Consider the following 18,902-nt stretch of genomic DNA (forward strand, 5'->3'; position numbering starts at 1 on the left):
GTATGTTATTGTAGATATGGTTTACGGACCTTAGGGTATTACTAGTGAAAATCTAGTGGGCCTGTATTGGTTTGATAGCGACTTGAATATATGAAATATGATTATTATCTTAATTTCTTATATTAGTATCATTTGTGAATAAGAATTGATCTTATAATTATGATTTCTATTGAAATGTGAATTTTATATATTTAGTCATAGACCTATGCTAATTAACTATGATTTGGCTTGTGTATTGATGATGTTTGTGATATATATATGTGTTTGATTAACTTTTTAATAATATGAATAATAATTATGATGAATGTTATGACAATTATGGGAGCTAATTATTGTTTGATAATTATTTGGTTATGCTTGCCAATTAGATACCTATTTGAACTTGGCACTATTACCTAGCATGAGATAAAGATGGAAGTCAGGAGATGAGTTAGGTACTTTATTGGATTTTTAGTAGAAATGGTAATTAAGGGAATTCCTTGTGTTGTGCTTCATCTGACTTGATGTTGGTTGATATGTGGAATCAATAGCATGAATGCGTATAATTATGTTTAATGTGTGATGATGAGATTGCACTATGTAGTTGTGGTACATAGATGGTCCTGCTTGGTATATTCGCGATGGGGGACCATATGTATTCAGGGGTGATCATGCTTGGTATATCCACGATGGGTGATCACTGCTTGTACGATGAGGTTATGCCTATGGTTCTGCTTCGTATATCCGCGATGGGGGACCATACGCATGCTAGAGGTAATGATAATTGGTTGTACTTGGTACATTTTATAGGCGACCATATTTGGTTTGGTTCCGTTGAGTGGTCCGGAACCCGAGGTTGTTGAATTTCGTGGAGTGGCCTAAAATCCCATTATTTGGAGAAGTAGGCTTGGCCTAACTGCGTCACTCTAGCCTTAGTTTTATTTATATTTGTGTCAATGGTTTCAAGAGTCTTGTGAGTTGGGTTAGAAAAGTTGTTGGACGTCTGGGTGACTCCTTCAGGATTTTCTACGATTCGTTTATGATTTCATAAGGTATGAATTTAGAAGATATGAGAATGATTGTTATTACTTTGATCAAATTAATTAATTAATGCGGCTAGAGAATGGTTTTGTGTTTCATCGGCTCTTAAATATGATGTGTGTTGTGAATTGTGATATCATGATGAGACATATTGGTTTATATGTTGGACGGGAGAGAAATCATGTTTTCATGGGGATTGGTTATGTAGCCTGAGTCCAGGAATTACATGTTGTCAGATTATATTGAATGATTGAGGAATACTATGATTTTCTGCTTGAACTTAGTAGAATAAATGTATGAATTTGTGATAGTGAACTACGAATGGCTTGATCCCTATTTAGGGTACGTAGGCAGTCTAACGAGGAGGTTAGATGCAGTCATAAGGTAAACGAAAAATTTCGTTGCAATTTGATTCTCAAATTGTAATTTGCCATATTCCTGAGATGGGGTATGTAAGATATACGAGTAATTGGATGACGTCACGTGTCGATCCTGGACGTATGTCGGGATCGGAGCGTGACATTTGTAACCTTTGGTGATGGTAAGAAAGCAACAATAATTGGTAAGGTACTGTCAAAACCATTGGACTACCTGAATTGCATAATTTGTTATTGGTTGATAAGCTTACTGCCAACTTTATGAGTATTAGTTAACTATGTGATGACATTGGGAATGTAAACTTTGATTCAACTAAATGTGTTGGTAGCAAATAAACTAGTGAAAAAGTGTTGTGTGGACCTAGATCTGAAAACAATTGCTATTATGCTAATGCTAATCAAGTTAATGTGTGTTTCAGGGCAAGCAACAATCCCTTGGATTTGTGGCATCAACAGCTAGGACATATGAATTACAGGGATTTGTTGAAAATATCCAAAAGGCAATATGTACGAGGACTACTATCTCGAGAAGGCAAACAAGAAGGTGTTTGTGGTACATGTCAAATTGGGAAGCAAACCAAAAATGCACATAGCCCAAAGAATTTCATTTCCACCTCACATCCACTTCAATTAATGCACATGGATTTGGAAGGTCTTGTGCAAACAGAGAGTTTGGGAGGTAAAAAAAACACACTTGTTTTAGTCAATGATTTCTCTCGTTACACCTGGTTGCATATTTGCATGATAAGTTTGAAGTATTCAAATCATTCAATATTTTGTGCATTAAGATTCAAACTGAAGAAAAAAAAATGTTGTTGTCATTAGAATAAGAATAAACCACGGAATTGAATTTGACAATGCACCATTCTCTAATTTTTCTGAAAAACATGGCATTCAGCATGAATACTTTGCCCCTATCACACCCCCCCCCCCCAACAACATGGGGTGGTTGAAAGGAAGAATAAAGTGCTATTAGACATGGCACAAGTTATGATTAACACACCGAATGTGGCTTAGTATTTCTGGGCTGAGGCAATTAGCATAACATGCTATACAGCCAACAGAGTTTTTCTTCGACCTAGAACTAAATGTGCACCACATGAGCTTTGGAAAGGTAAGAAACCAAATGTGAGTCAGTTATGTGTGTTTGGTAGCACTTGTTACATCTATAAGGATAAGGAGAATTTGGCAAAATTTGATGCACGAAGTGATATTGGAATTTTCCTTGGTGATTCTCTGACAAGTAAGGCATATAGAGTTTACAATTCACATACAAAGGGTGTTATGGAATCCATAAATGTTGTGATTGATGACTCTAATATGCAGCTCACAAATGTGTATGATGGTTTGCAGGTTGATGAAGATGATGGGCCTAATCATGATTCAACTCATACAAGAGAATCAGTTAATGCAGCTTTTAATGATGTTCAAGACACTTCATCTCAATCACTCCAAACTAGTGCAAAACAAGTTCAAAGGGATCAAAAGTCCACTAATATCAATGGTTCTTTAGATGACAAGATGAAGACTAGGCGACAAGTGGCCGAAAAGATCAGTTTTGTGTGCTATGTGTCTTTACTTGAACTCAAAAATGTCAATGAAGCAATTGTGGATGATGATTGGATAACTGCCATGTAAGAGGAACTTAATCAGTTCACTCGTAAAGATGTTTGGTACCTTGTCCCTCGTCCAAAAGACACCAATATAATTGGTACCAAATAGATCTTTAGAAATAAGACAGATGAGAAAGAGAATGTAGTCGGAAACAAAGCAAGGCTCGTTGCACAAGGCTACACACAAGTTGAAGGGCTTGATTTTGATGAAACATTTGCTCTGGTGGCGCATTTGGAATCAATGAGATTACTGCTAGCTGTGGCCTATCACCTTCAGTTCAAGTTGTATCAAATGGATGTCAAGAGTGCATTCCTTAATGGCTTCCTCAAAGAGGAAGTATATGTTGAACAGCCTGCAGGCTTCAAAGATCCTTTCCATCCTAATCACGTGTATAGACTAAAAAAGGCTCTGTACTCATTTGAGTCAAATGTTGAAATTGCAGGATATTCAGACGCAAATTGGGCAGGTAACATCGATGATCGGAATAGCACATCTGGTGGTTGTTTCTATCTTGGCAACAATCTGGTTGCTTGGTATAGCAAGAAGCAGAATTGTGTCTCTCTCTCCACAGCAGAAGCTAAGTACATTGCCACTGGAAGTTGTTGCACACAAGTGTTGTGGATGAAACAAATGCTTTGTGACTACGGTTTAATACAAGGGAAGTTAATCATTTTATGTGATATATCAAAGTGCCATAAACATCTTGAAAATTCTAGTTAAACACTCATGCACTAAGCACATAGATATCCGTCATCGTTTCATTCATGACTTAGTTGAAGATGATATACTTGCACTTGAGCACATACCCACTAATAGCAACTAGCCGATATCTTTACCAAGGCCCTTGATAGTAATAGATTTGAACAACTTCGGAAATCAATTGTTGTATGTTCTGTTAAGAATTAATTCCTTTTAACTCTGAGTTTTCTTTTTGCATAATCATAGTGTGCTTGCATGTAGAATAGGAATGTGTGTTTTGCATTTTCGGTTGTTTTAAGTTTTAATATCGAATAGGAGTGTGTTCTACATAATCATAATTTGCTTGCGTGTAGAATAGGTTTGCTTGTAACATTCCATCCATGATCTAATCTGGTGAAATTTTCTTGAACTGAGATTGGCTTCCAATTTTAAATAAATGTCGACCTGAAATACTATTTCTCTTGGTTCTTCTTATCTCAACTCTCAATTTTTTTTGTAACTCAGTTAATATTGTGAGACCCATCCACTCTTGCTCATTTCCATTATAATATAACGTGAAAAGTGTGCAAATTTGGGAACACAATGGAAAAAGCTACCTTTGTATGGGTGTGAAAGCTCCATAAAGAAGACGCCTGTGTAAAATTTGACAGTCTTCTAAACTATATGGGAAGGGCTAGCCCTCACACTAGAGTGAAAGCCACCATTAAAAGAGATGATGCACTGCGTGGGTTGGTCCTCTCTCATTTTTGAAGGAGTTGATAGATGCTTGCATCTCCTCTCGCCCCTTTCCAGTTAATAGTCAATATTCGTCCAATTAATTTTGTGCAAATAATATATATACATTTTTATAGCTTGATGTGGAGTCTCACCTATTTTGAATGCCACCATTATACAACAACACTCAAGAGTTTATGTAAGTCATGTTCACATTTGTTTCTCATTCTCTAACTAAAAAGGCTCTGCTTGAAACTCACTTTTTGATGATCAAGGGGTAGGATCTGCATTTCATAATGTGTGATTGATAACTCATATCATGTTTGACTCTTGTTTTTGGAATTATGATCAACACTTCTTACACTGGTTGAATTCCCTAGTATGTTCTAAAACCAGGTTTCTTCCCCTGATTGTGTTGATATTGGCTCATTTGGCTCATTAGTGTTTTTCTTGTACTTGATTTTACAAATGTGTGTACTTTCCGCTGCCTCTGAGCATTGTTATCTATAATGTTGCACCATATGGACCTAATACTCCAATTCCTTAGCTTTTTATTTTCTTTTATACTTCGGCTTTTTTCTGGACCAAAAAAGGGGGAGTAGTTTATTTAGTTGTTTAGGGGGAGTCATTTGGTCTAATGCATACTACTCTGATTTTGCATTTATATATGAAACTGATGGATTTAGGGGGAGTCATTTGTTCTAATGCATATTACTCTGATCTAATATTTCTCTTAACGTAAACATGCAGATGTAGGACTACAGTGGCTGAGCAAAATCACATGACAGCATTTTTGGCTTGGTTTATCGTGGGTTTTTGTCTAGAAAATGCCAAAGGAGGAGATTGTAAATGTGATTTAATTAAGCTTATTTTCTAGACAAATTGTAATTTATATTAAATTGAGTATGTAATTTATCTTGCAATTATCATACAAGATCTCATGTCAATTAGTTTTATTAGTCCAGCCTTTTAGGACTAGATTAGTCAGTCAAAGATGATGGCAATCACATCAACTAATTATTGGATAAAAATTAAAATAAAGGAATTGGACGTGAAGATTAATTGAGGAAGGACTTTCTAGTCCAAGAAAAGTGTGTAAGGTCACCTATTTAATAGGTCCTTCGTACTCAAGGGAGGACATCTTTTGCAACGCAGAATATCCGTATTGCATTTGAGCGAGCAAAGGAAGTTGTTCTGCACTTCATTCAAATCCAACTGTGTGCAACCATGCTGTGTGCATCAGACGTTCAAGATTGAGAGGACAAGGTTCGCTAGTTTGTGTACCTGGGTCTCGTATGAATCTTGTAAAGTCTTCATCTTTTCCTTAGTGGATTATGGTTGGCAATCTTGCCCAAGGGTTTTTCTCTCTGAGGTTTTTCCCCTTGTAAAGCTAATTCTTGCGTGTTCGCTATTTTTCTATTTTGTTTTGTCTTTATCAGTTCTTTGCATAGAACAGGTTTAAAATTGACATTCAATCTTAATTTATCTAAATTACGATGAGAGAAATTCGAACTCAAGCATAGAAGAAAAGCACAATATTCGAGCCAACTTGGCTAAATCATAAATTTGCTTTTTAAAATGATTTTAATAAAGATGCTTATATACCCGTAAGGGATATTGTTTGACCCGGGGTCAAATATACGCTAATGTTTCATATTGTGCAGAAGTCGCGTTCTTATTATTAATGTCTGGTGGGAGTGGGGTTGCTTCTGGTTTGGTAACCAAATTGAAAATGCCAAACCAAAAATTGAACCCCTTAGGCTTATACAGGCCTCCTCCCTTGTAGAACCTCGGCCTCTTTCTCTTGAAGTTGAACTAGTAGTAGAACGTGAAGGTGGACATTGTTAAGTCGTTGGATGTATGGGGTACCCCATGAGGATGATACCTCCACTCCACTATTTAAATCTTTTCTAGGAAACGAGCCCAAAAGCTTTGATGGGCTTCCAAAGTTGCTATTTAGGAGTAGATTTCTGGGTTTCCTTCCGATTTTAGTTGGGAGTTGGACTCCTTGTTAGATTAGTTGTTGGGTTTTCTTTTCACATTATGTACAAAGTCGAGGGGCTGCCAACATAAGAAAACTAGTAGGAAAAGAAAAATTGATGATCTTGGTTTTGAAGATGCAAAGAGGCTGGCCATTGGATCACAAGTTGATATCGATCATCAGCCAGATGAAGAAGAACAACTAATTGAATATGTTGATGACGATGGGGATCTGGTCGCAAGGAAATTGTTGGCTCTTCAGAATAAGGAGGAAATTGTAGCACAACCACAAGCAGTAGCAAATGTAGTTGCCTCCGCCTCCGCCTCCGCCTCCGCCTCCACCTTTAGACTACTTCAGGCTCGACATGACCGCCTCTGAGTGGTTCTGCCAGCTTAACAACTGCGCTGCCATCCGATAGGCCGAAGAGGCCCTCAAGAAGGGGTACCGAGCCACTGGATATAAGCGATGATTCAAACTGCCGCAGCCAACCTAAAGGTCCTTTCTGCTTCTGTGATGTCTGCTGCGAGTTGCGCCGTGGTTTTTACACTTATTACAACAGCCGACGGCTCCCCGGACTGTTATGAGGTCTATGCGGAAAAAATGAGACGGGACACCTGGGCCTGTATACTTGCTTCTAATCCTGAAGCAACCCCTGATGTTGCTCTTTCTGAGGCAGCTGACGCTGGCGCTCGACTCACAGCTCATTGGTACCGGTACCTGGAATTGATCGGGAATTGATGTAGCTGCGCCGTGTGCACCAACTGCTGATTGTCCGTCTATTTAATCTAACAGTTTATATATGATCTTGTTTGTTCAAATTTTGAAAATAAAGAACAAAAAATCGTGCTTTCTTTCAAGATTTTCTTATTTCTTTCTATTCAGATGCAGTTTTCACTTTAATTTCTTCCAATATTTATTGATCTTCATATGTACACGCATGTGTTCATGAGCTTTGTGGTAAGTTCATGCGTCTTCAACAAGTCACGTCGTAATTTATTTTCTGTGTCATAGCTAGTCATGAGCTTTGTGGTAAATTCATGCGTCATAACCCGGCCGCCTCAGGGTGTAGATATTAGAGCATTTGAATCTCGTGCCTGTTTCTGTACCTACTACTAATCGAGAAACTGTTGGACCCGAATGTGATGGAATGTCTGTTGGGGATACGCTGAGATTAATTCACATTTATCTATTAATCGTTGTTCTCCTTTCTTTCTTCCTGGTTTCTTATCTCTGAAATGTTTCTTCTCAAAAACATTAGTCGAACAGCAGCCAGAAAACCAGGGAACAGAAGAGGTCTACTTTTCACCTGCAACATCAAACATTCCAAATGGTCTAGATCACCCTCGTCTAAATTTAGGGGCCAACAAACAATCGCCTGAGGAAGCACGGAGAAGAAAAGCCTCTCCCAGAAGCTTACCATGGTGTTCAAGGTAAGAATACTCTTGCTGCTCGTTTATTCAAATATCATTGCAAAGGAAATGGGAAAGAAAACCAAGATAACTGGTCTTTGCGTTTCTAAGGAACTAGTTAGGCTAAGCAACAAGCTTTTCCCTTATTAATCTTCGCTTCTCTGGATGGTGTTCTAATTTCCACTCTATATTTGGACTGGTTGCTAATCTAATCCAACCAAGGGCGTTTTCTAATCTCAAGTGCTTTAGGTGTTGCAATAAGTTTCGTTATGTTGTTATCTTGGTTACCCATCCCCCCACCCCTCCCCCCGCCTCGCATGAGTTATTGATCAGATGGAAAGTTATTGTGCCTAGATTCTAGAAGCAGGTTTCAAACATGCTTGTCATGTTCGACTATACTCAGATACCATTCGTTTGGGATTTGGATAGAGTTTTCTTTAACATCTGCATTTCCTGATTTAAGCTGCATCCAACTTTAAAGCTTCGGTATGATTTTCGTTATTTTTAAGTATATGGTAGAGGTTTTAAAGCATGACATTGTTTGTTTAACGTGTAGCAGACATCGGTATCATTGACAAGTTGGTGGATATTTACCTACTTTTCTTCTGATTTTAGCTGCATTCGACCTTGAGGGGATTTTGTGCTGCTGAGTTATGGTTTTTTGGTTTCGTTTTATCTCTTTGAGTGTGTTTTTATGCTCCAATTCGGATGAGTTTTGCCTTTACTACGGTATACAAACAAAAAAGAGGGAGAACCATCTAAAAATATTGAAAGTTCACCCCAAGTTAGGATCATCCAAGTAAAGCCGCAAGTTACCCAAGGACAGAAAGATGCGAAGCCAGGAATTGACGGGAGAAGAGGCGAAGTTAAAAGAGTGCAAGGTTCAAAAGAATAGCAAAAATCAAATCCTTTTATATAGTAATGTCTTATGTAATTATCAATACAAACAAATTACAATTATTACCGATAAGGTTTCATATTATGAAAACGTCGCATAATAGGCTCATTATCAATAAAAGCAAATACATCTGTCTCAATGCAAACAAACATGATATCACTCAACCATTGATCTTCCATTTTGTTACGCAATGGTGTTTTCATAATCTTCATAGCAGAAAAAACTCTCTTCACCGAAGCGGTTGCAACCAGTAACACCAAAGTCAACGTAAAAAGCTTATACACTAACATATAGTTTGCATACCTCCCGGTCTTCACCAACTCCTTTGCAAGATCACCAATTCCTCTCAATGATGAAAACTCACTATGCATCTTCATATCGTGAATGTAATTGTCAAGTTGAATTGAAATATTCATGAGGTCCATATCGTGAATGTAATATGCATATTAACTAATCCAACCAACAATTCAATTAATTAATACCAATAAGCATACAAATTATTCAATAAATAGAAATTCACTACAACTAATCATATGAATAAATTATGTAATAATTCAATTAATTAATCAATCAATAAGTCAATTAATTGTTGCTGAGTGGAAGGTTGAAGAGAAAATAAAAAATAAAAAATAAAAAATAAAAGGATAGAGAGAGAGACTGAAGGGAACGGGGACAGAGAAGTCTGAACAGAAGTTAGGAACCTATATATATATTTTTTTTTATAACATATACGAAACAGTGCTGTTTTGTTTTATTTTTTTTAAATTTTTTTACCAGGACCAAAACGACGTCATTTTGGCCTAGAGGTTTAAAAAAAAAAAAATTGAATCAACTCTACTGCTGTGCAGCAGAACTAGTCCCAAACACCGATTTTTGCAGATCTCCAATCCCATTTTCCGGCGATGGGAGGGATAGCCGCCACTCTTGGCGCTCACGTGACTTCGCCACTGCTCTGATGGGATTCTAGGCCTATGAGCATAAAAAGCTTGGAATCCAAGTCCCATTATCTCACTCCATGTTCCTTAGTAGTGGCTGATTCATGTTGCTTTATTTTAGCCCCACTCCCTTGCTTTTAAGATGCATGGAAAATGGCTAGTTTTTAGGATGCATTGATCCTTCAATTTTCACACCCACAGTGCTATATATAAAAACTCCTCATCTAAGGACGATGTTATTTGTACTAGTCCGAATAGGTGGATGTGTGACATCCCACATCGCCCAGGGGAGTGATCATTTTATGTATATTCACATCCTTACCTAGCATGAGGCTTTTTGGGAGCTCACTGGCTTCGGGTTCTATGGGAACTCCGAAGTTAAGCGAGAAAGGGGCTAGAGCAATCCCATGATGGGTGACCCACTGGGAAGTTACTCGTGAGTTCCCAAAAACAAAACCGTGAGGGAATGGTAAGCCCAAAGCGGACAATATCGTGCTATGGTGGTGGAGCGGGGCCGAGAAGTGATCCGCCCCCGGCCGGAATGTGACAAATTTGGTATCAGAGCCTAACCCTGGTCACGTGTGTGCCGACGAGGACGTCGGGCCCCTAAGGGGGGTGGATTGTGACATCCCACATCGCCCAAGAGAGTGATCCTTATATGTATATTCCCCATCCCTACCTAGAGCGAGGTCTTTTGGGAGCTCACTGGCTTCGGGTTCCGTAGGAACTCCGAAGTTAAGCGAGAAGGGGGCTAGAGCAATCCCATGATGGGTGACCCACTGGGAAGTTGCTCGTGAGTTCCCAAAAACAAAACCGTGAGGGAATGGTAAGCCCAAAGCGAACAATATCGTGCTACGGTGGTGGAGCGGGCCCAGGAAGTGATATGTCCCGGGCCAGGATGTGACAGGACGTTTGTTTGAATACTTGTAACTTGATTAAATTGGATCATGGCAATTGCCTTGTGAGGTTGATCTTTTTGGAGACTAGCGGTGAATGGAGAGAGTTAGACCTCCGTTCTCCCTTTCAGATAGTGATCACTTTCTACTGCGCAGCAGCGTTCTGCTACATGATCTCCTGATTTTTTTTTTTCCGCTGGGCGCTGGGTAACGAAGTAGTTAATGGTTGGATGAAGGGACTATCTTCTTAGTCAATTTCTTCTTAGTATGGCATTGTTCAAATGTGGGACCATGATTTTTCAGGGAAAGCAAATCAGAATACAGATACTTCAAAAGTCTGGTCATGGGCTGAACGACTTCGTTGAGATTGACCATTCTTGTTCTGCAAGATACGGGAACCTGATCCAACAAGTCTTTAGCCGGTTCGTTATATTCATGGAGTTCCTACAATTCAGGAATTAGTGTGCGCAAGAAATCACACTCTCAAAATAATGCAATATATATCTATCCTTTGAGAGTCTTCTGACTTAATATAGAATTTTATCCTAAAAAGGTTTTTCTTCCAACTGGTATGCAGCCCGTAACAAATACAGCACATAAAAAGTACAAAAAGTTTTACATGAAGCAATCATGCATGTGCATGAGTCCTCTCTCCTTCCTTATATATATATATATATTTTTTTTTTCTGAACAAACGATATTTATATTAAAAGGGAAGAATGAGTTTAACCTTATAATAAGCTAGCAATAATGTGGTCTAAATTCATTTTTGACGAGATTCGAATCTAAGATATCTCACTTTCAAATAAAGAGTAATAGCATTAATCATCGTAGATCACCTACTCAGTTAATAATGCCATAAATTGTCTTGTCAAAATGACTCGTGCCCAATCCTATTTCTATAATTTTATTTTCTGACGTGGAATCAGTCATTGTAATTTCAGAAAAAGGAAGTGGGTATATATAGGTCAACAGATTGACGCATGGGATATGAGCATAGGGCGAAAGTCAACGGAGGTTTTTAGTGTTGTGTCCCATTATGTCGGTGATGTCGTGTCCATGGCCCATGGCCCATGGCCCACTCGGAAGCAGGTAACGCTAGATATTTTAGATATTTCAGCAATGGGTCACACCGGTCTACCGGCCCATTGACCCTTGGCACTCCATTAACATTGTACTAAGCAAAATATCTCGATTTTAAAACTAATTAAAAATATAAATTAGGCAGTTGATTAGTGGAGGGAGATATTTTTTATATTTATTGTATTTATAATTAATTAGTTTGGAGGGCAAAATCGTCAGAGACAAAAAAGTCAAACTTTAATGTTATAGTTGCGACGACGAATCAAACCTGGCGCTTTTTTATAGTGGAAGGCCAACACACACACGCACACAACACGCACAGAACACACACACACACCTTCAATCTTCCCACTCTCTCCACTGCGATCCCCACTCCATTCTTCCCTTACTGTCTTATTTGATCCATTTTTCCAGAAACACCCTAGAAATTCACTTCAAAAGGTTGGATTTTTATATTTATTTTTCAAGATATTCGGTTAAATAATTCTGCTTTTGTAGTGTTTGCAGGCCTCTATTTTTGCCTTGAGCTTCAGTTCAATTGGTGTATGAATTTCGTTAATTTATTTGGGTTTTGTTTTAGGGTTGTGGTGGTTGGATAAAACCGAGAATTGGGGAACAGAGCAGTGAGCCAAAGGTACCAATTTTTGTGTTTTTCACTTTCATGCATGGCTTATATAATTTTTTTTATGATTGTTTTTGTATTGTTATTAATTGAGATTTTGTATTTAAATAGTGAAATTTAGTCTTATTATTTGTTCTTGAATTGTTTTAGGGTTTCTGAAACCTAGATTTGATTTGAGTGTGGTGAATTTACTGTTTGTGGGGTATATGCAAGTATAATAGACAGGGGGGGGGTGTGTTTGTGTGAAGTCAGAACCAAGAGCATGTTCTCTGGGGTTGGTGTTGGTGTTGCTGTAGAATCTGACTTGGTGAGGTAGTGACCGGAGAATTGAGACTTTGAGTTGACTCAGGTCTTTTTCGCTCGGGAAGAAGGTTAGAAGGTTTCTACCTTTTGTTTTGTGTTGTTTTTGGTTCTGCGGTTGGGGAAAGGTGGAGACACATACGCTTTTGGGTATGAACGGTTGGATGCGATTTTCATCGTGACTTTTGAGTGAAAGGCTAACATACCATGCCAAGTGCAGTTCATGGTTGTCCAATTTTTAGAGGCAAGTTATTGATCAGATCACTTGCCTATTAGAATGAGATAAAAGGTGCAGTGGTAGTGTTGATAAGTCTGATATCTAATTGGAACAATATCGATTGGTATAATCCATAAGAGTACTCAAATGATTTGTACGGTTATGCTAGATATCCTTTTGGGAGCAATTTGGTTAAAGGTTTCTAGTGTTTGATTTAAGGTGGAAGCGATTTTTGGTATTGATTGTTGAAGCTTTAGTTTGACCTTATAGTATTAACTGAGGTTTTATGGGTTTTACATTTTTAGTATGTGGTTTAATTTGGGGAAGTCATCCCCCTGTTTATTTTTGCCCTTTCGGTTGAATAAATCAAAGGAGAATACAGGGATGGAAGTAAAGGGAAAATGGTCGTGCAAAAGTCATTTTCCACTTTTTGTGGCACAGCTGGTCACCAACCCTTTGAAATGGGTGTTAGCCAGCTCCCAGAGTTGTTTCTGCATTATCTACTTTCTGTTAGGGTTTTGTAAATTTAATTCTGGAATTTCATAACTGACTAAAATTTCGTAACAGTAGTGTTCATACTGATTGTTTATTATGTACTCTGCACCATAGAGGAACGAAGGGAACTTTTTTGCCAACATACGCCAATATGGATCAGCAAGGACATGGGCATCCAGCAACTATGGGAGTGGCGGGAACTGCAGCTCAAGCATCATATGGTGTGAACCCGTATGGATCGGTTGGGATGATGCAATCTCCTACTCAGCCAGCAGGTCCAGCCGCCTCTTCTCAGCTTGCACAACACCAGCTAGCTTATCAGCACATCCACCAGCAACAACAACAGCAACTGCAGCAACAACTCCAAAAATTTTGGGGGGAGCAGCATAAAGAAATTGATCAAACTAATGATTTCAAAAACCATAGTTTGCCATTGGCCAGGATTAAGAAGATTATGAAGGCGGATGAGGATGTGAGGATGATATCAGCCGAAGCTCCTGTCATATTTGCTAGGGCCTGTGAGATGTTCATTCTAGAGTTGACAATGCGGTCATGGAATCACACAGAGGAGAACAAAAGAAGAACACTGCAAAAGAACGACATTGCAGCAGCAATTACGAGGACTGATATATTTGACTTTCTAGTTGATATCGTCCCAAGAGAGGATTTGAAAGACGAGGTGCTTGCATCAATCCCAAGAGGTGGGAATCCCCCAGTTGGGGGTCCATCTGATGGTGTTCCTTACTATTACATGCCTCCTCAGCATGCTTCGCAGGTTGGTGCTCCGGCGATGATAGTGGGAAAGCCTGTGATGGATCAGAATCTCTATGGCCAGCAAACACATCCGTACATTGCTCAACCAACATGGCCACAGCAACAACAGCATCCGCACGACGATCTTGAGTAAAAGAGTAAATGGAGTAAAAATTGGAAGACCAATTTGACTATATCATCATTGTTTGTAATTGAAGGCGTACAATTTAAAGTGTTTATCTTGGATACAATAGTTACATAGTTTGCTGTATTTCCGGTCCTTACAGTTACAAAATATTTGGGTTTGGTACATGAAAATTGAAAGGTTCTGTAAAAGGTGTGGATTCTGGTACTGTAAGCAATCTGATTTTTATGTAATTTGATCTGCTTGTAAATCCAAAGCTTGACAAAGTGAGGTAATTGAGGAGGAAAGTGGTCAAACACACAGGCACTTTAAAGATTCTGGTACTTTATTCATTCTGCTTTACTCTTTCCGCAAAAATTCCTCTACTAGTTGTGGTGTTGAGGTCCTCCATTTGTAGTGTCAAGCCACCTTTGTACACGTACACGTTGTGTTTACCTCACTCGTAAGGTGTATTATTCGTTTACGAGGCAGATTCTAGATTATGTTAGTGTAAGGAGCACGCCTTGTTTGAAAGATAATTATCAAGGGGATGGGGATTTAAGCTGAGTCATAATTAAGTGTCGAACTTGTCATTCATGGGAGCCGAACCTAAGATCTTTCACTTACAAGTGCATAAGAATACCTTGAATCGTAATGCTTGTGTGTGTGTGTCTATAGTGCATACTGCCTTATGGCTCCCTCAGTTGGGAACTCCATTTCATCCTCTCTTTTTTTCTCCCTCCTTTTTGCATCTAAACTCCTAGTCAATCTTATTGAAAAACCCGTCATTCTCTAGCAATTTTATGCTGTTACAAGATAATGCAATCAGTCAAGAACTTGGACACGACGCTTTCTCCGTCAATGATAGCATGCGTTATTGTCATCGGCAACCGAAATGGATTGGTGCTCATAATATAACAGCTAATGGCTTGGAAGCATCACTCTGCCTTGGCTGGCAGCGCAGCTTATATATTCACGAAAACATCGTCCTTCTCAACACTGCAGGATTTCTGGAACTGTAATAAGACAAACTTCATGCAACCAATTGCCAAACATGGGAAGAACCAAAATTATGAACACATATTTAGACTATTAAAACCTCCTACTCAAATCCCCATCTCTGATCCTTTGACGAGCCCATGATAGAAATACACCGACGCTGAAATAACCAAAACAAGTTTTTGTTAGTTATCCATTAGTGCAACAGAACATAGCATTTCTATAAGCTTCTAAAATCTGAGTTTGGAAGCATCAGACGGTTATCACCTTCTGACCGTCGAAATTCAATGCTGAAATGTTCATGAAATTTTATACTAACTCTATATTTATGAATCCAAACGAGAAAATTAATGCATATCAATTTATATATTCTGAATTTTGTAAGAAATTTCATGTTTAGTTTCACTCGTTCAAACATAATGTCAACAAGTAGAGTGAAATAAATAAATTCTGAGGGCCTTTTGGGCCCCACCACACACTATACCTTTCCTTGGTTTCCTGCTTTTTGTACATCTGTAGCAGGAGCCAGGAGGGAGGAAAAGGCCGTAGCTTTTGGTAGCGGTTGTTGGTGGGGGCTGGAAGAAAGAAGGAAGAGAGAATGAAGGGGAGGATGAAAGTGAATTCGAATGCGATGAGATCGGGGGTTGTGGTGCTCGGAGCGCTGGCGTTTGGGTACTTGACGCTGCAGCTTGGCTTCCGGCCCTTTCTCGAAAGAGCTCAATCTGCCGTTGACGACTTTGATCCGGCGTCCTCCTCCTCCTTCGCCCCCGCCGAACAACAAGAACAACAACAACCCGACTCCAGCAGCTCCACCCGCCACTTCTAAATAAATAAACACCGATTGCTGATTACCCTAAACCCCACAACCCTTGCTTGCTTTTTCTTTATTCTGTTTCTGTTGCTTTTTTTTATTGGATTCGGAAGTTGTACTGCGCTGCGCAACTAGGTTTCTTTGCTGAATGATGGAATTGCTGTGTCCAGTCGTGCTTCCGAAAGGTATGGAATTGAACTTGATTTCATGGAATTACTACTGCTGATGATGGATTTGGATTCATGTTTCTTCCCCAAAATTAATAGAACATTGTGACAAGAAAGAATTCTAGCTATAAAGGGATGTGCTTTGCAATTGGTTCGGTGGTTTTTTTTCAGTTGATAATCACCCATCTACTTATTGTGAGTTCATGTCTTTTTTTGCTTTGTGAGGATGGTTGAAATTAGAGCTATGCATTTGGAGGCTTAACCGCTTAAGTTTTTGGTTGTGTTGTTAACAACGAGTTTCGAGTTCCATATGGTTTCTGAAAAACTTGCTTATCGCCTGAATTTCAAGTAAACTCGAGGTTGATGAAGACATGGCACAAACATTCTTTTTTAGAGTGAAGCCAAAAAACAATGCTCGTTTCATTTGGGTTTATGTAAGGTTGCATTCTCATGGTTCTCTAGTAACGTATATGAATAATATCATTGATTTAGAAATGTCAATGTTTACGGCACTGTAATATTTTCTTCACTAGGATAACAACTGTATTTGCTACCCCAATACTCTGTAGTTTCTTACAACTCTTCAATTTAAAAAGTGTGGTTTATAGTTCTGTATATATATATTTTGCATGATAAGAGTCTCTCGCCGGATTAATGTCCATACTCCCTTGTAATTGTAGCTGAACTCCCATCTCAATCCGGTTATCATAATATCCAAAATCATAGTTACAAAAATGTTTAACCTTTGGGTTGAAGCTAACAAATGTACATGATTGCATTGTTTTCTTAAACCAAAGTTGTGATGCATGTCAAACTGGGCACATGCAGTGTTTGGTTGTTCTAAATTCTAATGATGTTTTACAAACATATTATTTAAAGAGACTATTAGAGTCGTTATATATTTAGTTGTATTACACTAATGTTTTAATGGTAAACGCGTTGGGGCAGATCATGAGGAAAAACCGAAAAAGAACTGGATGGCATTTTTGGTAGGCAAAGAATGACAGTGTTTTGAACTCTTTGTCATCTACTTTGTGCCCTATTCTTGAGCCATTCATATATGTAAACAGCGTGAAGGTGTCAGTGTATGATTTCTTTGGTCAGAAGAAAGTGAACTACGGCTCCACAGGACCACCCGATGATTTATGCAAGAGAGGGCTTAATGTTGAAGGGAAGCACTTAATGAAGTTGCAGAAGAAATGAGGGAATGGAATATTATTTCTAGTTCATGTCTATTACTTGTTGTGAGTTCATGTCTTTTTTTTGCTTTGTAATCATGGTTGAAATTGGAGCTATGAGGCTTAACCGCATTATTTTTTGGTTCTGTTGTTAACAATGAGTTTTTGGTTCCAAATGGCTTCTTGAAAAACTTGTTTATCGGCTGATTTCAAGTAAAATTCAGGTTGATGAAGATATAGCTCCATTGTGTGACAATGAAACTTCTTTATGATAGATACATTACAACGTACCTTTCTTAGCTTTTTGGCTAAGATCAAGATATACACATTACAACAGCATGGAATTGGAATTCAGTGTAGAGTGAAAAAAAGTAATGCTCATTTCATTAGGGTTTATTGTGTCGAATGTGCCATCTCTGACCTCGCCTCTTGTGTATTCATATCGTTGGGAATGGTAGTAGGTCTGTATGAATTATATCATTGATTTAGAAATGTCGATGTTAATGGCACTGTATTCTCATCACTGGGATAGGAATCTGTCACTGCTACTGCTACCCCAATAATCTGTAGTTTTTGAAGTCTTAAATTTCAAGTGCTGATAGTAAACTTTCTGATTGTAATTGTAGCTGAACCGGCAGTCTCCCACCTCAGTCTGGTTACTAAAAGATGAAAACACAAGTGCACACACAATCACAAAAAAAGTTTAAACCTTTGTGTTGAAGCTAACAAATGTCCAGATTGCAGTGTGGTCTTAAATGAAATTATGATGTATGTTAATTGGATCCTCACACGCAGTTTTTGGCTGTTCTTGTGCAGTTGTATTCTACTGGCAGACTGTTTAGTGGCAAATGTGTTGGGGCAGATCATGAGGAAAAAAACTGGACAGAGGATGTGGTAGGCGAAGGATGGCAGCGGTTCAAGTTCTTTGTCATTTAGTATGTGCGTTACTCTTGAGCCATCCGTATTACTGCAAACAACAGCGTATGATCGATTTCTTTGGCCAGAAGAAACCAAGACTCCGCGAAATGATTCATGCAAGTGAAGGCTAGATGTTTAAGTGAGGTAATTGACATAGTTGCAGAATAAGGGAAGGGAATGGTATTTATAAGAGGGCTCCAGGATAGCATGTAAGTCAGAGAAGAACCTTCTGCAGAATTGATCGAATCTAGGTGTCGATGAACACCAAATTTTTGGAGAGTTTTGTATGGATTATTTTCTTTAAATCAAGGAGGGTTGTGGGTAAGTGGAATTTGAATCTCATGCATTGTTGTAGAAATCAAAAGAAAGAAAATGCGTTTGTTAGCGAAGCCTCTCCCGTTCCATCTTAATGCCAAAGCCCAATTAGCCGAGAAATTTTCAACGTGCCGCTATTTTTTTTTTCAAAGTGCCGGTAATTTTCTTTTTCCAAGTGCCGGTAATTTTTCTAGAAGCCAGTATTTAAGCGGGTACTTCATGTGTCATAAAATAAGTGGAGGAACACGGATAAATATATCATTTTCTCCATTTTTATGGTATGTGAAGTACCACTCGAATACCCAGTATTTGAAAAAAATCTCTCAAATTACCTCAAGCAACGAGGGAGGCTGTGATAATGGATTGGGATTATGATC

General features: G+C 38.6%; 2 protein-coding genes and 1 non-coding gene across 3 annotated transcripts; all 3 read left to right on the forward strand.

Annotated features, from left to right (window-relative positions):
* The first annotated feature begins 2,681 nt into the window (after positions 1-2,681).
* LOC125471493 lies at positions 2,682-6,783 on the forward strand. Its single transcript, XM_048571931.1, has 3 exons — positions 2,682-3,031; positions 3,128-3,623; positions 6,478-6,783. Exons 1-3 carry the CDS (start codon positions 2,682-2,684, stop codon positions 6,781-6,783), a joined length of 1,152 nt encoding a protein of 383 aa, XP_048427888.1.
* Positions 6,784-11,910: 5,127 nt separating this feature from the next.
* LOC103954115 (nuclear transcription factor Y subunit C-3) lies at positions 11,911-14,473 on the forward strand. The gene is made up of 3 exons (XM_009365919.3): positions 11,911-12,067; positions 12,207-12,260; positions 13,375-14,473. Exon 3 carries the CDS (start codon positions 13,412-13,414, stop codon positions 14,165-14,167), a length of 756 nt encoding a protein of 251 aa, XP_009364194.2. The 5' UTR covers positions 11,911-12,067; positions 12,207-12,260; positions 13,375-13,411; the 3' UTR covers positions 14,168-14,473.
* A 1,518-nt stretch (positions 14,474-15,991) lies between these two features.
* On the forward strand, positions 15,992-18,535 carry LOC103954116. Its single transcript, XR_001953689.2, has 2 exons — positions 15,992-16,132; positions 18,109-18,535. It is a non-coding gene; the product is annotated as an uncharacterized LOC103954116 (transcript).
* Positions 18,536-18,902: the final 367 nt, after the last annotated feature.

Source organism: the organism of the source record quoted next, unplaced genomic scaffold, assembly GCF_019419815.1.
Source record: "Pyrus x bretschneideri cultivar Hongxiangsu unplaced genomic scaffold, Pyrus_bretschneideri_v1 Contig6, whole genome shotgun sequence".
Taxonomy (NCBI): Eukaryota; Viridiplantae; Streptophyta; class Magnoliopsida; order Rosales; family Rosaceae; genus Pyrus; species Pyrus x bretschneideri.